The sequence below is a fragment of the Saimiri boliviensis genome, chromosome 11 (genome assembly GCF_048565385.1).
Source record: "Saimiri boliviensis isolate mSaiBol1 chromosome 11, mSaiBol1.pri, whole genome shotgun sequence".
NCBI classification, from domain to species: Eukaryota; Metazoa; Chordata; class Mammalia; order Primates; family Cebidae; genus Saimiri; species Saimiri boliviensis.
In genome coordinates, this window is record NC_133459.1 from 2,767,298 (window position 1) to 2,788,569 (window position 21,272).

The 21,272-nt window shown below is 52.4% G+C and overlaps 1 protein-coding gene across 4 annotated transcripts in view; it reads left to right on the plus strand.

Moving 5' to 3' along the window:
• DFFB (DNA fragmentation factor subunit beta) overlaps nt 1-21,212 on the plus strand; it is a 29,135-nt gene extending 7,923 nt beyond the window's left edge. For 2 of the 4 annotated variants that reach the window (XM_003939630.4, XM_074379963.1), the window contains 5 exons: nt 1,933-2,121; nt 4,422-4,501; nt 7,073-7,243; nt 9,852-9,952; nt 19,235-21,212. In XM_003939630.4, the coding sequence (XP_003939679.1) occupies nt 1,933-2,121; nt 4,422-4,501; nt 7,073-7,243; nt 9,852-9,952; nt 19,235-19,469 (776 nt within the window). In that variant the 3' untranslated portion in view covers nt 19,470-21,212. Of the gene's footprint in view, nt 1-1,932; nt 2,122-4,421; nt 4,502-7,072; nt 7,244-9,851; nt 9,953-12,306; nt 12,405-19,234 lie in introns of all 4 variants that reach the window. The other 2 variants (XM_074379962.1, XM_074379964.1) reach the window with 2 other exon arrangements.
• Nucleotides 21,213-21,272: the final 60 nt, after the last annotated feature.

Genomic DNA, 21,272 nt, shown 5'->3' on the forward strand with positions numbered 1-21,272 from the left:
TCCTTCTCAAAAAAAAAAAAAAAAAAAAAAAAAAAAAGATAATGCTCTAAAGTTGACTGTGGATGTGACTGCACAACTGTGGGAATGTAATAAAACACATTGAATTGTACACTTTAAATAGGTTAAATAGGTGAATTGTAAGGAGTGTGAATTATATTTCAATAAAGTTACTTAAAATAAGGAAGAGAAACCACCAAGCTGTATACTAGAGTGGTCGTCTTACCTCTCCACCCTGCAGTTTCTGTGCAGCCTTACCAGCTTCTGGCATTGTTGCTACTTTTAATTTTAGCCATTCTGATTGCAATGTGATGATATCTCATTGCAGCCTTAATATGCATTTCCCTAACGGTTAACGATGCCAACTATCTGAATATCTTGTGTAAAAATAGAGACAGGATCTCACTCTTGCCCAGGTTGGAGTGCAATGGCAATCATGGCTCACTGCAACCCTGAACTCCTGGGCTCAAACAATCCTCCTACCTCAGCCTCCCAAGTAGCTGGGACCACAGGTGTGCACCGCCATGCACAGCTAATTATTATTATTATATTTTAGAGATGGGGTCTTGCTTTGTTGCCAGGTTGGTCTTCAACTCCTGGGCTTAAGTGATTCTCCCACCTCAGTCTCTGAAAGTGCCAGAATTGTAGGTGTGAGCTACCACACCCAGCCCTAAATATGTTTTTACATGCTTATTTGCCATCTTTTTTTTTTTTTTTTTTTTTTGAGACGGAGTTTTGCTCTTGTTACCCAGGCTGGAGTGCAATGGTGCGATCTTGGCTCACCGCAACCTCCGCCTCCTGGGTTCAGGCAATTCTCCTGCCTCAGCCTCCTGAGTAGCTGGGATTACAGGCACGCACCCCCATGCCCAGCTATTTTTTTTGTATTTTTAGTAGAGACGGGGTTTCACCATGTTGACCAGGATGGTCTCGATCTCTTGACCTTGTGATCCACCCGCCTCGGCCTCCCAAAGTGCTGGGATTACAGGCTTGAGCCACCGCGCCCGGCCTTATTTGCCATCTTTAGAGACTCCTTGGTGAAGTGTTTCTTCATGTCCCTTGTCCATTTTCTAACTGGATTTTTTTTTTCACTGTTAAGTTTTGAAAGTCACCCCCTGACCCTACCAGAATACCTGGACATGAGTTCTTTGTCAGATATGTCGCTGACAAATATTTACCCTGTGGCTTGTCTTTTCATTCTCTTAAGAGCATTTTTTTTTTTTTTTTTTTTTTTTGGAGAGTAAGTGTTTTGAATTTTGAGGAAGCTCAGTCTATTGATTTTTTTTCTTTTATGCTGTGCTTTTGATGTTGTCTAAGGATTCTACCATGTCCTTGCTCCACAGTCGTCTTCTGCATCCGCTGATGTGATCACGAGACTTTTCTAATACGGTGGATCGGACTGATTCATTTTGAGGTGTGAACCAGCCTTGCATTCCTGCTTGCCATGGTGTATACCTCTTTTCTCGCATTACTGAATTCTCTTTGCTAACATTTTGTGAAGGTCCTGGGTAGACTTTGTTTTAACTTTATATTAAGTGCTTGCCTGGAGAGCAGTCTGCTTCAGGGAGTTGTGAAAAGGCTCCAGGAGAGAGCAGGAAAAGGTCTGAAAGCAAGGTCTCCAGGAAGGGCCGAAGGAGGGGCAGCGTGGTTGGGAGGAGAGGAGGCCAAATGGGGAAGCAGCCGTCTCTCGGTGCGCTTCCCTCTGTCTTCTGAAACACAACCCGCCCCTTCCTCCCTGTGCTCATGCCGCCCTGATGCGTGGTCCCCAGCCATTGGTGTCAGGGCAAGGACAAAGACCCGGGATACCTTCAGTCTCAGTCCTGGTGATTCCCAGGCCCTGAGTGATGGGAAAGATGGGGTCAGAGGTTCTTCTTGTGACCGGGGCAGGATGTGTCTTCTGCTAGACTGGCACCTTTTTGTTTGTCCCTTTGGTGGCAGATGTGAGTGACATCAGGCGCTTCCTCAGTGCGTTTCACGAGCCGCACGCGGGCCTCATCCAGGCCGCCCAGCAGCTGCTGTGTGATGAGCAGGCCCCACAGAGGCAGAGGCTGCTGGCCGACCTCCTACACAACGTCAGCCAGAACATCGCGGCCGAGACCCGGGCTGAGGACCCGCCGTGGTTTGAAGGTGCGTGGGTGCCGCAGCTGGCAGGTGAGGGGCTTCTTCGGAGCCTGCGGTGCCAGGAGAAGCCGGGGTCCAAAAAGCGCCCAACGAAGGGCTGGCCTGTAACCCTGTGGTTGAGGTGGGGGAACTCGGAACAAAATGTGCTGATTTCCTGGCCTCGTGGGAAAGGCACCCCCGCCCCTCACGTGGGGGCCAGAGTCTGGGCAGCCCTCGGATGAGACCTTTTTTTGAGACAGAGTCTCGCTCTGTCGCCAGGCTGGAGTGTGGTGGTGCGATCTCGGCTCACCGCAACCTCCGCCTCCTGGGTTCAAGCAATTCTCCTGCCTCAGCCTCCCGAATACCTGGGACTACAGGCACGCGCCACCACACCCAGCTAATTTTTGTATTTTTAGTAGAGATGGGGTTTCACCATGTTGACCAGGATGGTCTCAATCTCCTGACCTCGTGATCCACCCACCTCAGCCTCCCAAAGTGCTGGGATTACAGGCTTGAGCCACACACATGGCCAAGGGACTTTTTATTATTTTTATTTTTTTGAGATGGAGTCTCACTCTGTTGCCCAGGCTGGAATGTAGTGGCATGATCTTGGCTCACTGCAACCTCTGCCTCCCGGGTTCAAGTGATTATGCCTCAGCCTCCTGAGTAGCTGGGATTACAGGCTTGTGCCACCACAACCAGCTAATTTTGTATTTTTAGTAGAGATGAGGTTTCGCCACGTTGGCCAGGATGGTCTCGAATTCCCGACCTCAGGTGATCCATGTGCCTCAGCCTCCCAAAGTCCTGGGATTACTGGTGTGAGCCACTGAACCTGGCCTATTATTATTTTAAAAATTGTGATAAGATACACATGACATAAAATTTAGCATCTCAACCATTTTTTAGTGCACAGGTCATTGGCATTAGGTACAGTCACATTGTGTGCGGCCACCACTACTGTCCTCTCCAGAACTCCTTCCACCTTGCAAAGCTGATCCTCTGTCCCCATTACACTCACTCCCACTTCCCCCTATGCTGGCCCCCGGCAACTACCGTTCCAGTTTCTGTGTCTCTGATTTGATGACTCTAGGAACCTCATATGACTGGAGTCACACGGTATTTGCCCTTTTGTGACTGGCCTATTTCACTCAGCACAATGTCCTCAAGGTTCATTCATATCATAGCATATATCAAAATTTCCTTCTTTTTCAGGCTGAATGACACTCCATGGCATGTACACACCACACTCGCTATTCATTCCACTGCATGTACACACCACACTGTCTATTCAGTCCACTGCATGCACACACCACACTCGCTATTCATTCCACTGCATGTACACACCACACTGTCTATTCACTCCACTGCATGTACACACCACAGTCTATTCACTCCACTGCATATACACGCCACACTGTCTATTCACTCCACTGCATGTACATACCACACTGTCTGTTCACTCCACTGCATGTACACACCACACTGTCTGTTCACTCCACTGCATGTACACGCCACACTCACTATATTCATTCCACTGCATGCACACACCACAGTCTATTCACTCCACTGCATGTACATGCCACAGTCTATTCACTCCACTGCATATACACACCACACTGTCTGTTCACTCCACTGCATGTACACACCACACTGTCTGTTCACTCTACTGCATGTACACGCCACACTCACTATTCATTCCACTGCATGTACACACCACACTGTCTGTTCACTCCACTGCATGTACACACCACACTCACTATTCATTCCACTGCATGTACACACCACAGTCTATTCACTCCACTGCATGTACACGCCACAGTGTATTCACTCCACTGCATGTACACACCACACTGTCTGTTCACTCCATGTACACGCCACACTCACTATTCATTCCACTGCATGTACACACCACAGTCTATTCACTCCACTGCATATACACGCCACACTGTCTATTCACTCCACTGCATACACACACCACACTCTCTATTCATTCCACTGCATATACTTGCCACTGTTCATTCCACTGCATGTACATGCCACAGTCTGTTCACTCCACTGCATGTCCTAGCTACTTGGGAGTCTGAGGCAGGAGGCTTCCTTGAGCCTAGGAGGTCAAGGTGAGCTGTGTTCGTGCCACTGTTCTCCAGCCTGGAGGCTAGAGCAAGACCCTGTCACTAAAAAAGAAAAGAAAAGAAAGAAAAGATAAAAAGATGCTGGCAGTGTGACCCTCATATTCCGCCCTGCTTGACACCGGAGCTGGGCAGGACATAGACCCAGAAACCCCTGGCCTCCCCGTGGGTTCAGAGGTCTTCTCGTTTTCCTTGCAGGCTTGGAGTCCCGATTTCAGAGTAAGTCTGGCTATCTGAGATACAGCTGTGAGAGCCGGATCCGGAGTTACCTGAGAGAGGTGAGCCCGTGTGAGGGTCGGGTATGCTGGATGGGTTTTTGAAGCCAGGCTCCGCGGGCTGTGGAAGCTTTTCGGCCTCACGACGAGCCGTGGGTAGGGCCACACTCTGTGCTTGCGTGGATCTGGTGGGGCTGCTCCGGTCAGGGAAGCCAGCATGTGGGCGCCGTGCTGCGAGGAGCATCGCCCTCACTGACTTGTCCCCTTCTTCCCCCGCCCAGTCGGCGCTGGACTTCCCTTCTCGGGGGGCTGCTGTTGCCCATGGCAGGGCAGCATTCCCTGCAGAGTTGTGTGTTTTGAGTAAAACTGACCTTCGAATATCTTCACGTGTCAGACAGTTCACTTCTGACAGGCACGTGTCCCAGGCAGCCCCTCGTCTCCGTCAGCCCTTTGCTCTGCCACGTCCCTCCACAGCTGGTCAGTGTCTTCTGTGTCCCAGCCGGCTCATTCATTTCCCTCCTGTGGTGCCGCACGGGCATCTGACCTGAGACGTGGAAACGGCGAGGGGCGTTCCCTGCACCAGAGGCTTTTCAGAGATGCTTTGAGTTATTGCTGGGTCTGAGCCCTGCCTTTTAAAACAGACCAGCCCCTGCTTCTCCAGGACAGGAGAGGAAGATGCATGCAGATTTGAGCATTAAAGCTCTCAGTGGGAACTGCTCTTTGCCCTCACAGGGAATTCAGCCTCTGGTCCATTGCCTGGGCTCTTCTGCTTCCTTTGAACAAAGAAATAGACGGAGATGACAAATGAGGGGCAGAGTGGAGAGTGGGGCCTGTCTCTAGTGGTGGAGATGGCCCTGCTTTGGGCTGGATGTGGTGGCTCATGCCTGTAATTCCAGCACTTTGGGAGGCCAAGGCAGGCCAGGAGTTTGAGATCAGCTTGCCTAACATAGTGAAATCCCATCTTTACGTAAAAAAAAAACAAAAACTTACCGAGTGTGGTGGTATATGCCTGTAATCCCAGCTACCTGGGAGGCTGAGGCAGGAGAATTGCTTGAACCCTGGAATCAGACGTTGCTGTGAGCCAAGATCACCCCACTGGACTCCAGCCTGGGCAACGGAGTGAGACACTGTCTCAAAAACAAAAAAAAAAAACAAGGAAAAGAGTGTCCCTGTTCTGGGGTGTGGTTGGTTGCGGAGCCTTGTGTCCCACTGTGTGGGCTCTGCACAGCTCTCTTTGTGGGGGCCAGCACCCATGGAGTCTTTTCACCTGAGCTTGAGCTCACTGGGGTTGGGGAGGGGGATGGTGGTGGCTACTGCCTGCCTCCCCTCCTCTCTCTGGGGGTTCTTCCTGGGCAGCAGTGATGAACATCAGGGCAGACGGGAGAGGATGCCCAGAGCCTGAGTCGTCATTTGCCCAACCGTGACCAAGGTCAGCAGGTGCTGGCAGGGATCTGAGGGTCTAGGCAGCACGCTACAGGCGTAGATCACCCTGTCACCCATCACCTGCCACCCTGTCACCTGTCACCTGCCACCCTGTCACCTGTTACCCATCACCTGCCACCCTGTCACCTGTCGTCCTGTCACCTGCCACCCTGTCACCAACACCCTGTCATCCGCCACCCATCATCCACCACCCGGCCCTTCTCATGAGCCCATCCTTGGTCTGCAGACCTCTCCACCTTCCTCCCAAAGGTAGAGCCAGCTCTGCCTTCATTTCCATCCACCCCGTCTGAATGTGGGTTTTGTCATGCCGTGCCATGCCACGGTACATCATTAGTACGTGGAGGGTGCTGTGGAGACCCCTGTGAGGGGTGTCCTGTCCCAGTGCTGCCTGTGTGGCTGACCCCTGTGCCCTCAGCCCACCCCTTTCTGCGGAACAGTTGCTAACGCTCTGCCGCACGTCCCGTGTTTTTCTGCCTCTCCTGGAGGTGCTGTTGACTGTCCACATTCCCCTGCATTTCTAGCCGGATCCCTGCAGCAGAGTGAACTGATCCTGACACTCTTCCCTGCAGGTGTAATCTTCCGTGGACCACTGCCCACCTAACCAGGGTGGATGGCCGTGGCTGCCTGACTTTATTATCTCATCTTACTTTTTTCCGTTTTATTTGAGATGGAGTCTCACTCTGTTGCCCAGGCTGGAGTACGGTGGTGCGATCTGGGCTCACTGCAACTTCCATCTTCCAGGTTCAAGCAATCCTCCTGCCTCAGCCTCCTGAGTAGCTGGGATTACAGGCATGTGCCACCATGCCTGGCTAATTTTTTGTAGTTTTAGTAGAAACATTGTATTACCTTGTTGCCCAGGCTGGTCTCAAACTCCTGACCTCAAGGGATCTGCCAGCCTCAGTCTCCCAGAATGCCGTGATTACAGGCGTGAGCCACTGTGCCTGGCCTGTTATCTCATCTAAGTCTTACCCAGCCTGGGGGCTGGCGTGGTTCCCTCCATTTCACAGGTCAGAGTCTCCCAGGGTGGGACAGCCCAGCAGGGGCCAGGAAGCCATGTGAACTCAGATCCTCTGACCCTAGGACTGGGCTTGGGCAGGGTCTCAGAGGGCCGTGAAGTGGGATGGATTGAGAGCTGGTGCGGGTTTCAGGGCACCGTGTGCCAGGCTCAGCGCCCTTCCTTGGTTCCCCCAGGTGAGCTCCTACCCCTCCATGGTGGGTGTGGAGGCTCAGGAAGAATTCCTGCGGGTCCTCGACTCCATGTGCCAGAAGCTCCGGTCTGTGCAGTACAATGGTAGCTATTTCGACAGAGGAGCCAAAGGTGGCAGCCGTCTCTGCACACCGGAAGGCTGGTTCTCCTGCCAGGTGAGCTGTGTGCCTTTTATCCTGGGGCCACCAGGCTGGCCTGTAGAGCACAGCCCGCCTAGGGCAAGGCAGGAGGGGACCTTCAGTCCTTGGCCTGCCTGGGCAAAGCCTTGTAAAGAGATGCAGCCTTCACATTCCTGGGGAGGGTGGCAGGGTCTCAGCCAGTGCCTCTCAAGCTCCAGTGCACACAGGCGTCCCTGGGGAGCCTGAAAACGGCTCCAGGGCCCCGTCCGGGGCGTGTCTCCATATGGCTGGGCAGTGTCTCAATCAGCTCTGGCTGCCATAGCGGATGACCCTGGCTGGAACAGCAGCCGGTACTGCTCATGGTTCTGGAGGCTGGAAGCCAGGCCCGCGCTCCCCCGCTGCCTTCCCAGGTGTCCCTTCTGTACCATGTGGGCGTGCTGTAGCCTCTAGTGGTGCTTCTGTGTCTCTGGCGAGTCCTGGGCACACCCTGGCTCCATGGTGTGGGAAGCAACTTGAGGTGCCTTTCGGCATTTGCAAACTGCAGTTGTGATCCCAGTAAGGTCCCCTGATGCCCATGATCTTCTGAGCACCACTCAGTGGGTCTGGCAGCAGGGGCTGGGTGATGGGCATGGCTTCCAGTCGCTTCTTCCCAGCGGACAAGGCTCCTTGCTGCTACTGCCAGTTAGATCCTTCTGGGGTGATGGCCTCTGACCATAAAAACACGTCTTCCAAATTGGCTTAACATTTAGACTTTGCAGAGCGGTCACTCACCGCTCACTGAGTACTTGCCTTGCGCCTGGCACTGTGTAAGGGGCTGGGACACGAAGAGGGAAAACCCTTTCTCCCTGATGGCAGGGTGAGTCCCGCACACTGGAAGGTGAAAGACGTGACAGCCAGGCAGAGGAGGCCGCGGGGCTGCAGGAGCTTCAACCAGCGTCCTGGGTGCGAGGGCCGGGGTGGGGCTTTAGAGCGGGTTGACTGATGGGTGGGGAGCAAAAGTGGGCTGGGAGGGGCCAAGCGGCCAGGCATGGCAGTGGGACCCAGTGGGCTCTGCTTGGGAGGCTGCGAGTACCTGGCATGATGGGGGCACAGACTGAGGGGGGCACTGGGGCTCCGGGCCTGTGTGGTGCAGACGTCTGTGCATGAATGATTGTGGTGAGCGCTGGGCTGCAGACCACAGGGAAGAGGGAAGCCGCGGATTCGCCCGTCAGTGAGGCGCTCTGCCTCCGCACTGGGATCAGGAAGCCTCGGGGAGTGGCTGGAAAGGGGGCATCTGGTGCCTGGGTCCCTGCTTCTCTCATGCTGGGCAAGTCGGCACCTTCCTGGCCTCACTTCCCGGGAGGTGGGGGTGCTGGTGTGTGATCACAGGGGTAGCAGTGACAATAACTTCCTTGTCCTCCTTGGAAACTCAGAACATAATATTAGGGGGATAATGTGAGAACAAGAAAGATCTGATTCCAAAGATAGAACTCTTCATCTCCCGAAGGCAGCACTCCATGGTGAGGTGCCTCAGTAAGATCACCTGACTTGGTGTGTTAGGCTGTTCTTGCATGGCTATAAAGAAATAGAGCGTGGGTCATTTATGAGAAAAGAGGTTTAATTGCCTCACGGTTCAGCAGGTTGTACAGGAAGCATGGCAGTGGCATCTGCTCGGCTTCTGGCGGGGCCACAGGAAACTTACATGTGTGGTGGGAGGGGAAGTAGGAGCATGCATGTCTCAGGTGGTGGAGGCAGAAGCGAGCGCAAGAGTGAGGGGTGGGCGCAACACGCTTTTAAACCAGATCTCAGGAGGACTCACCATGTCGAGGACAGCGCCGAGGGGATGGTGCTAAACCCTTCCTGAGAAGTCCACCCCGTGATCCATCACCTCCCACCAGGCCCCACCTCCCACCCTGGAGACAACATTTCAACACCAGCTCTGGGTGGGCTCCACGTCTAAAGCATGTCGCTTGGTGATAGAGACGGCATAGGAGACTCAGTTCTGGCTGGGCGCGGTGGCTCATGCCTGTAATCGCAGCACTCTGGGAGGCCAAGGCGGGTGGATCACCAGGTCAAGAGATTAAGACCGCCGGGCGCGGTGGCTCAAGCCTGTAATCCCAGCACTTTGGGAGGCCGAGGCGGGTGGATCACGAGGTCAAGAGATCGAGACCATCCTGGTCAACATGGTGAAACCCCGTCTCTACTAAAATACAAAACATTAGCTGGGCATGGTGGCGCGTGCCTGTAATCCCAGCTACTCAGGAGGCTGAGACAGGAGAATTGCCTGAGCCCAGGAGGCGGAGGTTGCGGTGAGCCGAGATCGCGCCATTGCACTCCAGCCTGGGTAACAAGAGTGAAACTCTGTCTCAAAAAAAAAAAAAAAAAAGATTAAGACCATCCTGGCCAACATGGTAAAACCCCGTCTCTACTAAAAATACAAAAATTAGCTGGGCATGGTGTTGCGTACCTGTAGTCCCAGCTACTCAGAAAGCTGAGGCAGGAGAATCGCTTGAACCAGGGAGGCAGAGGTTGCAGTGAGCTGAGATCACGCCACTGCACAGAGCGTGGCACGTCAGCCTGGCAACAGAGCGAGACTCCATCTCAAAAAAAAAAAGCAAAAAGAGACTCACTTCCTGGCCTTCCTTTGCTCTCTTTTTGCCCCCAGGGTCCCTTCGACATGGACAGCTGCTTGTCGAGACACTCCATCAACCCCTACAGCAACAGGGAGAGCAGGATCCTCTTTGGGACCTGGAACCTGGATCACATGTAAGCTCACGGAGCAGGGCCAGACCTGAGAGCGCCTGCCGGGCCCTGGCCCTGCCACAATGTTGCCTCCTTGGGTTTCAAGTGCTGCGCCCGTGTTACAGCTCAGGGAAGGGGTGCCTAGAGGCAGCATGGGGGTCTACTGGGCAGGCACACACCATTCCTTCCACTGTCAGTACGGGTGCCTGACCCAGGGCCATCCCTCCTGTCCCCTCCAGTCTTCCCTCTGGATGGAACTGGTGGGCAGCATCCTTTCCCAGAACACAGGGCCCAGCTCTCGGCTGTCAGAGGTTCCGAACCTCTGAGTTGGAACCCGGGTGAGCTCAGTATCTGGGATTACAGCTCCCGGTGTTAGGATAGTAAGAGTGTTTTTCCCTTTTCCTTCTTCTTTTAGAGAGGGAGTCTTGCTCTGTGGCCCAGGTTAAAGTGCAGTGGCAGGATCATGGCTCACGGAAGCCTTGAACTCCTGGCCTCAAGTGATCCTCCTGCCTCAGCCTCCTAAGTCGCTGGGACCACAGGTGCTCACCAGCAGGCCCGGCTGGCTTATTTTGTGGAACCAGCATGAGCAGAAGTCTCGGCTAGCCAGGAGTGTTTCATCCCCACACGAGCTCAATGGCTCTAACAGATGGGCAGGTGGAAAACTCCGTTCTTTTCAGCCAGGATGTCTTCCTTGACTCTCACTGTAACCTTGCCGTTGCTTTTTAAAGACAGAAACCTTCAAATGCCTTTAAAGTGGCTGTACAGGATGAGCATCCCCAATCTGAAAATCGGAAATCTGAAGTGCTCCAAAATCCAAAACTTTCTGAGTACCAACATGACACTCAAAGGAAATGCTTACTGGGGCATTTAGGATTTGGGATTTTTTTTTTTTTTTAAGATGGAGTTTCCCTTTTGCTGCCCAGGCTGGAGTGCAGTGGTGCAATCTCAGCTCACTGCAACCTCTGTCTCCTGGGTTCAAGCGATTGTCCTGCCTCAGCCTCCCAAGTAGCTGGGATTACAGGTGCGTGCCACCACACCCGGCTCATTTTGTATGTTTAGTAGAGATGGGGTTTCTCCATGTGGATCAGGCTGTTCTCAAACTCCCAACCTCAGGTGATCCGCCCTCCTCGGCCTCCCATAGTACTGGGATTACAGGTGCGTGCCACCACTGCTGGCTGTATTTAAGATTTTTTTAAGGATGTCCAACTAGTCAGCATAATGTAAATAATCCAAAATCCTAAAAAAATCCCAAATCCAAAGCACTCTGGTCCCCCGGATTTCAGATGGGGATACTCAACCTTTTCGGAGTGCGATTTTTTTAAAGTATGTAAAACACGTAGTCGTAGCTGAGTTTTTACCCCGTCCATACTGAGCCCCTACACCTTATGCCAAGGGAAAACACTCTTGGGAAAGGTATGCGTGCCCTTCAGAGCGCTGTCGCTGCACCTTTACCACACGCATGAGTTTAACACACACATACGCGGCGTCCCACGCTGTCGTCTGCAGATCCCTGTCGCTGTACCTTAATCACACACATGAGTTTAACACACACGTGCAGCGTCCACTCTGCAGTGTGCCTTTCATTGCACGCTATGCTGATGGTGACACGTGTAGATTTGGCACATTCATTTTAGCAGGTGCCAAACACTTCACTTGTTGAAAAGGCTCTAATTTTAACATCTTTCCGTGCTGCATTTAGGTTATTTCCACGTTCTCATCACTGTAAGAGTCCCTGGGATGGATACTCTGTGGGATGAACCTTTACGGTGTGGTTCCGTGCTGTTTCAAGTGTGGTCACTTTAAAGCCTTAGCAACATCTGGGAGCTGGATGGGAATTCAGATCCTCAGGCCTCATCCAGACGTGACCTTGAGGTGTGGATGAGGTGCCCCTAGCATGGGCAAGATGGCTCAGTGTCTGAGCTTGAGTCCCTCTCGGGAGTGTGCTGGGTCCTAATGACACCACTGTCCCCTCTCTGAGCCTGGCCAGGCTGCTCTCCCGAGTGTCCCAGCCTCCACGCTCACCTGGGCCTGACTCCTCAGCCCAGCAGAATCCTGCCTCCGTGTGAGTTCATGCTGTCCTGGGTTCTAGGTGCCACTTGGTGTCATTGTACACTTTTGCATTTTTGCATCCTATAGGTGAGACACAGATTCTCTTGCTCGAATTGGATTCTCCGGATGACTAGGAAGGTTGAGCTTTTCCTTCAGTGGCTGTGGCCGCTTGTATCTTTGGTGTTCTGCCTTGCTCGTTCTGTCTTGGGCTGTGGACTTACTTGTGGGCATGCTTTACACATTCTGGGTATGCTAATTCTCTGATATCTTTTATCACAAGTTTTATTTATGTATTTATTTTTTGAAATGGAGTCTTGTTCTGTCACCAGGATGGAGTGCAGTGACACCATCTCAGCTCACTACCACCTCTGCCTCCCCGGTTCAAGAGATTCTCCTGCCTCAGCCTCCTGAGTATCTGGGATTACAGGTGTGCACCACCACGCCTGGCTAATTTTTGTATTTTTTTTAGTAGAGACAGGGTTTTGCCATGTTGGCCAAACTGGTCTCAAACTTCTGACCTCAGGTCATCTTCCCAGCTCGGCTTCCCAAGGTGCTGGGATTATAGGGATGAGCCCCCACACCTGGCCCACAGCAAGTTGTAAATGGTTTTGTGCTCAGACATTCCCTTTGTGTGTTAGGAAATCCTGCCCTGCCCTGTTTATCCCAAAGAGATTCTCCTACTCTCTTCTCTGCTGCTTTGCTGGACCCTTGCAATACGCACTAAGTACCCAGAGATGTTTCCTCCCAGCCGTCTTGATGCTCTTGTCCTTTTCAAGACCATCGTGGGTGGGGACGTCAATCTAGGGGACACAACCAGCATTTACAGGATGAAATACGCCGTCCTAGAACAGAGCACAGATGAAAAGAGCAGAAGGCACAGCGCGAGTCAGAGGAAGGTTTCACGAAGTGTGTGTTGGGGTTATATTTTCTCTTGCTCTTCCTAAATATGAATACTTACACACAGATGAGTACGTTGGGTTTTCATTAAAACTGTAGTTTTTGCGCCGGGCGCGGTGGCTCACGCCTGTAATCCCAGCACTTTGGGAGGCCGAGGTGGGTAGATCACAAGGTCAAGAGATCGAGACCATCCCGGTCAACATGATGAAACCCCATCTCTACTAAAAATACAAAAATTAGCTGGGCATGGTGGCGCGTGCCTGTAATCCCAGCTACTCAGGAGGCTGAGGCAGGAGAATTGCCTGAACCCAGGAGGCGGAGGTTGCGGTGAGCCGAGATCGCGCCATTGCACTCCAGCCTGGGTAACAAGAGCGAAACTCTGCCTCAAAAAAAAAAAAAAAATGTGGTTTTTAGCACTGGTTATCGGAAAGTGGCAGAGACACTGGTCTGTTTGCCACAGGCCTGCCCTGGCGTTTGTGGGGCTTGACACCATGTGCCACATGTTTAAATGTTTAAGAATCAAAACTAACAAACTCTGAAATAAACATGTGCTGTCCCCCACCTGCACTTAGGTATCATCGTGGCTGGGAAGGATTGAGAATTTGCAGGCCTCTTCCGGTTCTGGGACGTGCAGGGCAGTGGAGCCCAGCCATGGCCTGCCACCTCAGCACCACCTCACGCCCGGGGCCTGCACACACAGCATCAGGCTTGGAACACCCTCCTCCTCGGGCTGAAGGGCGCAGGCCCTGGGGCTCAGCCTGTCTGAGGAGGATGGCCTGGTCCGGCCCGTGTAGCTCAGGGGCCTCTGGGCAGAAGGCTGCACTGGGAGTGCCCTTGTGGGCTCCGGGTGGGCCTGACTCCTTAGCCCAGCAGAATTCTGCCTGCAGTGGGAGGGCTGTGGTGGGCAGGGCCGGGACAGCTCCTCTTTCCTGGAACCCTAGGGACGTTTCCCACAGGGTCCTCATGGCCCCTGCCAGCCCCGCCGTGGGGGAATTTTCCCTTCTGTCTCCTCACAGCTATCTCAAGCGATTTTCCTGCCTCAGCCTCCTGAGTAGCTGGGATTACAGGCACCTCCCACCACGCCCAGCTAATTTTTGTATTTTTGGTAGAAACGGGGTTTCACCATGTTGGCCAGGCTGGTCTCGAACTCCTGACCTCAAGTGAGCCACCTGCCTCGGCCTCCCGAAGTGCTGGGATGACAGGTGGGGGCCGCCACGCCTGGCCCACTCAGTCAACCTCTGTTGGCCGTTTTGCTGAGTGAACACGCAGATTGGATTTGAGCTGCGTTACTCTGGGTTTCCTATTCACCACGCCACGTCTTCACTTTCTTCTGGTCTCCTCTGTGCCTTCTGTTGACCTACTTGAGTTTCCTTCTTTCCCTTGCCCATTACCCGACCCTTCCGTGCTTTGACATTCGTGGTGTTCCTAATGCTGGTTGTACTGGAAGAGGGTCACTGCTGCTGTCCCCTCTCCCGGGCCGGCCCCTTCGTGACCCTCTGCAGTATTCTTCAGTGCTCGTATCCCACCTTGTTTTAATCCTGCACAGAATGCTGGTGTGGTTTTATGGTCAATGCTCCCTTTTATTTAACCACAGATTCACCCGTGTCTGTGTTTGCCGGTGCTTCCTGCCTTACCTCTGGCTTCATTTTCTGATTACTGATTTGTAGCCCCTAGTGTTTCTTCCACGAGTGGCTGTGAGTATAAACTCTACTCAGTGTTTAAAAAGGTCTGTTCAGCTTCCACTCTTTTTTTTGAGACGGAGTCTCGCTCTGCTGCCCAGGCTGGAGTGCAGTGGTGTGATCTCGCCTAACTATAACCTCCGTCTCCCAGGTTTAAGCAATTCTCTGACTCAGCCTCAGTAGCTGGGATTACAGGCTCCTGCCACTGTGCCTGGCTAATTGTTGTACTTTTAGTAGAGACAGGGTTTCACCATCTTGGCCAGGCTAGTCTTGAACTTCTGACCTCGTGATCCACCCTCCGAGGCCTCCCAAAGTGCTGGGATTATAGGCATGAGCCATGTGTGGAGACTACAATGACTTCTGGAAGCTTCATGGATCAAAAACAAAACCATGATCATGCGTCTCAAAACAACTCCAGCCAGGCGCGGTGGCTCACACCTGTCATCCCAGCACTTTGGGAGGTCGAGGCAGGTGGATCACTTGAGGTCAGGAGTTCGAGGCCAGCCTGGCCAACATGGTAAAACCCCGTTTCTACCAAAAATACACAAATTAGCCGGGCGTGGTGGCCCACACACGTAATCCCAGCTACTTGGGAGGCTGAGGCATGAAAATTGCTTGAGCCCAGAAGGTAGAGGTTGCAGTGAGCCGAGATCATGCCACTGCACCCCATCCTGGGTGGCGGAGCGAGACTCTGCCTCAAAAACAAAAACCAAAAAACCAAAAAACTGAACTCCCAAAGCGCAGCTCATGCAGCCCTGGGAGAAAGTGCCTTAAACATAGGCTAGAATACAAAAGAGACAGGAACTAATGAATAAGCAAGGAGAAACCCAAAACGGTAGAAGGTAGGAATTAAAAAAAAAAAAAAAATGTTAACGAAGGGAAGTAAAGGGCCAAAGACTGCCAAAGGTAGCTGTGAGGGGACAGAAGGGAAAGTTGCCCCAGGGCAGGGCTGGCAGGGGCCGTGAGGACCCTGTGGGAAACGTCGGTAGGGCTCCAGGAAGGAGGAGCTACCAGCCAGGAGGAGAGCCCTCCCCAGAGCCCGGCCTGCTGGCCCCCGCTCTCGGACTTCCAGCCTCCAGAGCTGAGAGAGTAAATGCTGTCTGTGGCAGCCAGAGCAGATGAAGACACTCCTGTATTGTTCACAGATTCGCTCTTCAGCCGTCGGCATGTTCCTTCTCTCTGCTGAGTACTTCCTTCCTTTTCTGGGTTAAAACGAGCCTGTTATGCCAGCCTGTTTTCATTAATTTCATTTCTTTTTAATCACTTTAATCATTAATCATGCATTTTAAGCATTTTTATTTTATGATCATGTGCTAAAGAATTCAGCCTTGCCCACAGAGGGGTCTGACATTTGTTCTTGACCGCTGGGAGGTAGAATCCAAAGCCTTGAACTGTCTTGCCTGGTAGGAGTGTCTGTTCACCTGGGGACCTTGGTCACTGCATAGTTTAATGGGGTGATTTAGAGTGGGGGCTTTGGGTCAGCTCGGCCTCTAGAGGGTTTGAGGTGGAGGTTGGCCCATGGGCCATCAGCCATGTCTGTGTGAGCCCCAGGAAAGGCTGGCACCCAGGCCCAGTGAGCTTCCTGGTTGGCCGTGTCATCACGGGGGGCTGTGGAAGTTAGTGCTGGCCGTGACTCCACAGGGAGGGGACAGCTGGAAGCTGTGGGGTTGGAGCCTTCCTGGACCGCCCCACCTGCCTCCTGACCTTGGCTGGTTTTCATCTGCAGCTGGACGAAACGATCACCTTGAGTCTAACTGCTGGCTGGAGCATCTGCCAGTCCTTTTGGGGAGCTGTGGAGTCTGAGGTGGTCTCGGACCCCTCCGCCTGTAGTTGGTGGCAGGAGTGAGGGTCCTCGTGGACTGTGCTGGGCTCCTCAAGGGTCTGTCGTGCGGCGGCCCTGTGCTGCTGCTGTGTCGGGCTCCCCGGCTGGGGGAGCATTCTGCTGCTGTGTATCGGCCCGGAGCGCGATTCAGTGGGAAGTCTCCTGCAGGCCTCTGTGCTCCTGTGTGTCACCGGCCTTCAGCGTGGCTCTTTGTGGGTTCGCGTTTGACTCCTGCAGGTGCCCAGCGTTTCCTGCCGTGTCTCGCTTGTGGTTCCCTGCCGTGCTGGCCGCGTACTCTGGGCCATACAGCCTGCGCTCCGTGGATGACTGTGGAAGGTGGGGACAGGAACGCATCCCAGCGTCCACACCCTTGCGTGCTCTCCTGCCTACTCTCCCCACGCTGAATTCAGGCTTGTCCATGTGACACCAGTGAAGGGGACACTGAGCTCAGAGAGGCCTGGAAAGTGCTCTTGTGGGGGACTCGTGCCCTCTGAACACTGCCGTCGCCCTGTGAGGGAGCCTGCCCTGGCCCCTTCAGGATGGGGGAGGAGAGGGGAGAAGGGCCCAGCCCCAGGCCAGCCCCAAGCAGACACAGCCCCTGAGTGCACCAGGCAACACCAGCAGAAGACTCCCCCAGGCCACCCCCGGAAACCACTGTGTTTTGTGGTGGCTGCTTCTGCAGCACTAGGTGACAGGTTCAGTGGGTTTCCCTTCCTCTTATCCCAGCTCTGGACTAAACTCAAGCTTTTCTGTCCCCCTTAATGGCTATGGCGGGGTCTCAGCCCCACTTCTTTGTCTTTCTGGGGTCCCCTGGGCCTGTAGCAGGGACTGGAGCCCTGGTGAGCTCCTGGACCATAGCTTGCCTGTGTGCACGTATTTCTCTGGGTTTCTGGCAGGTGGGGAGCCCCTTTCTTTTGATCTCAACTAGGTATTTTAACAAGGTGACTTTTGGCAGGGTGTGGTGGCTCATGCCTGTAATCTCAGCACTGTGGGAGGTGGAGGTGGGTGGATCATCTGAGGTCAGGAGTTCAAGACCAGCCTGGCTAACGTGGTGAAACCCCATCTCTATTAAAAATACAAAAGTTAGCTGGGTATGGTGGCGCATGCCTGGAATCCCAGCTCCTCAGGAGGCCGAGGCAGGAGAATTACTTGAACCCAGGAGGTGGACATTGCCATGAGCCAGGATTGAGCTCCAGCTCGGGCAACAGAGCAAGACTGTTTCCAAAAAAAAAAAAAAAACAAGGTGACTTTTGCTCAGCATTTCTGTGGGCTGTAGGGAGAGGGGTCTCCACCAGTTTAGCCCACCGCCCACCATAAGCCCTCCTGGCCATGGCATCTCTAATCCTGCCTCGCCTTATAAGTGAAACAGCAGTATGTTGTGTGTGTGTGCGTGTGTGTGTGCGTGTGTGTGTGTGTTGGGACAGTCTGGCTCTGTCACCCAGGCTAGAAGGCAGTGACGTGATCTTGGCTTACTGCAACCTCTGTCTCCCAGGTTCAAGCGATGTTTGTGCCTCAGCCTCCTGAGTAGTAGCTGGGATTACAGGCGTGTGCCACTATGCCTGGCTAAGTTTTTTGTGTTTTTTGTAGAGGTGGGGTTTCACTGTGTTGGTCAGGCTGGTCTCAAACTCCTGGCCTCAAGTGGTCGCCCACCTCGGCCTCTCAAAGTGTTAGAATTACAGGCGTGAGCCCCATGCCTGGCCTCATCTAGTATTTTGTTTTTTGAGATGGAGTCTCATTCCATTGCCCAGGCTGGAGTGCGGTGGCACAATCTCTGCTCTCTGCAACCTCTGCCTCCAGGGTTCAAGCGATTCTCCTGTTTCAGCCTCTCAAGCAGCTAGGATTACAGGTGTGCACCACCACGCCCAGCTAATTTTTGTATTTTTAGTAGAGATGAGGTTTTGCCATGTTGGCCAGGCTGGTCTTGAACTCCTGACGTCAGGTGATCTGCCCGCCTCGGCCTCCCAAAGTGCTGGGATTACAGGCGTGAGCCACTGTGTCTGGCCTCATGTGGTTTTTTTAAACAGGCATACACATATGCATATAATGGTATAAGATTAGGACTCGAAGGAAAAATAGCAAACCCTTAATAGCGATTACCTCTGAGGAGAAGGAGGGACATGAGATTACAAGTGGTATCAAAGTGACTTCAGCTTCCTTTATGGGGCTCTTTGTAGAGTTTTCATGTCCTGTCATGTAATTTGTTTGGGATAAATCTATACATAGATGAAACATGGAGGCAGTTAAGCTAGTTGCTGATGGTGGGCAACTGTAAGTGGTGGGGAGGTGGTTGACCCCTTTTATTTTCTGTGTCCTTTTCGGTATTCTGAACAGTGACACAAGTCAGACAAGTCAGGTGTTTTTTTTTTTTTTTTTTTTTTTGAGAAGGAGTCTTGCTCTGTCGCCCAGGCTGGAGTGAAGTGGCGGAATCTCAGCTCACTGCACCCTCTGCCTCCCAGGTTCAAGCGATTCTCCTGCCTCAGCCTCCCAAGTGGCTGGGACTACAGGCACCCACCACCATGGCCAGCTCATTTTTGTATTTTTAGTAGAGATGGGGTTTCACTGTGTTGGCAAAGTTGGTCTCGAACTCCTGACTTCAAGATCCGTCTGCCTCGGCCTCCCAAAGTGCTGGGATTCTAGGCACGAGCCACTGCACCCGGCCACAGGTCAAGTTTTAAAAAGTAAGATGAGCAAGGCCGCCTGCATCAGGCTCTGCTAGACAGACCCGGCCAGCAGGCACGGTTGGTTTCCGTGATGGCACTTAGGGGAGCGGGTGAAGAGCTGTGGCTGCAGTGCGCTGCTGTGACCTGTTGCTTGTGGCGTGTGACCACAGAAAGTGATGCCTCTGACCTTGCTTTGCAGCATAGAAAAAAAACGTGCCATCATACCTACGCTGGTGGAAGCAATTAAGGAACAAGACGGAAGAGAAGTGGACTGGGAGTATTTTTACGGCCTGCTTTTTACCTCAGAGAACCTAAAACTGGTGCACGTTGTCTGCCATAAGAAAACCACGCACAAGCTCAGCTGTGACCCGAACAGAATCTACAAACGCCAGACGAGGCTGAAGAGGATGCGGCCCGTGCGAAAGCGCCAGTGACCCGGGCGCAGCGTGCGCCCGTGCTTGTTGAGGCCTGACCTGGGCATGATTTTAACAGGTGCCCTTTTATTTATTTTTTTTTTTTGGTCACTCCAATAGCTTCTGGAAAAATCCTTAAAAAACATTTCCTGTAAATCTGATTTCAGTCATTTCTGTCATTTCTAAATCTTTTTTTTTTTTTTTTTGGAGATGGAGTTTCAATTTCGCTGATCAGGCTGGAGTGTAGTGGTGTGAACTTGGCTCACTGCAACCTCTGCCTCTCAGGTCCAAGTGATTCTCCTGCCTCAACCTCCCAAGTAGCCGGGATTACAGGCATGTGCCACCACGCCTGGCTAATTTTTGTATTTTTAGAAGAGACTGGGTTTTACCATTTTGGTCAGGCTAGTCTTGAACTCCTGACCTCAGGTGGTCCACCCACCTCAGCCTCCCAAAGTGCTGGGATTACAGGCATGAGCCACCGTGCCTGGCCTGAATAATTTTTTATACTTTCTGACAGCCCAACTTCTAGAGGACAGCTTTGAGGTCCTCACCGGATGTCTGTGAGTTCCTGGTTGTACCGGTCAGTAGGGATGAGAACGGTCTCTGCGCTGAGGAATTCTTCTGTTCTCTGGTTTTCCAGTATTTGGTTTGCCCCTGTAGTGTGGTCACGATACTAAAACTGTGTCCTGGCTGAAGATGGCCGCTCTTGCCTGGAGGGACGAGTTGATTATGCATCAGCTCTGCTGAGTCTCCATTTCCATGGCCAGTGGGCAGCTCCATCCTTCTTGATCTTCCAAATGCCCGAAAGAGAGCGTCTTGAGGGTAAGACATCTGGGGGTAAGCATTCGGGGATAAGATGTATGTTCTTCTGCATAAAGAATATGCAAGGACATTCACCGCTGAATTTTTTTTTTTTTTTTTTTTTTTTGGTCTTTTTGAGACAGGGTCTCACTCTGTTGCCCAGGCTGGAGTGCAGTGGCATGGTCTTGGCTCACTGCAACCTCTGCCTCCTGGGTTCAAGCGGTTCTCCTGCCTCAGCTTCTTAAGTAGCTGGGATAACAGGTGCCCACCACCACAGCTGGCTAATTTTTGTATTTTTAGTAGAGGTGGGATTTTGCCATATTGGCCAGGCTGGTCTTGAACTCCTGGACGTCTGTGAGTTCAGGTCATCTGCCCACCTTGGCCTCCCAAAGTGCCGGGATCATAGGTGTGAGCCAGCACGCCCAGCAAGCCGAATTGTGCCAAAGAGGAGGAGACTTCCCAATGTATGAATAGGAGCATTCCCTGTTCTGTTGAACCACGTGAAACTGCCATTTTTCTAGGCCAGAAATGGTCAGCTATCATTAATTTCATGATTGACCCTGATACATTTCCATAGTGCAAAACTATGTTGCAGTTTCAAGCTTTTATGAGGAAAGTGTTTCTGTGTAGAAACTGGAAGCTCTTCAGTGCACCCGCAGCTGAACTCTGCTCTGTTTATCAGAGTTACCATCAGCTCAGATGATAACGGAGCTCCTGTCAGCAGTGTGGGCGGCAGGCGGCGGCACAGTCTGGAAGGAAACACACAGACCTCAACAGCAGTGATCCTGGGGGACCCGGGTGACAGGGGGCTCATTTTCTAAATCATGTATTTTATGATACTTGAATTTTTTGAAATGGGCATTTATTTTATAACATGTTAAAATGTACTTTTTAAAAGAAGTCATCTTGTAATATTTGAATTCTTACATCTGTTGTATAATCAGAAAAAGCAATAAAGATGTTTCAAAAATAGACATATCAAAAAAGTTTGGAGTCACTGAGAATGCTGAAAATAAGGATAAA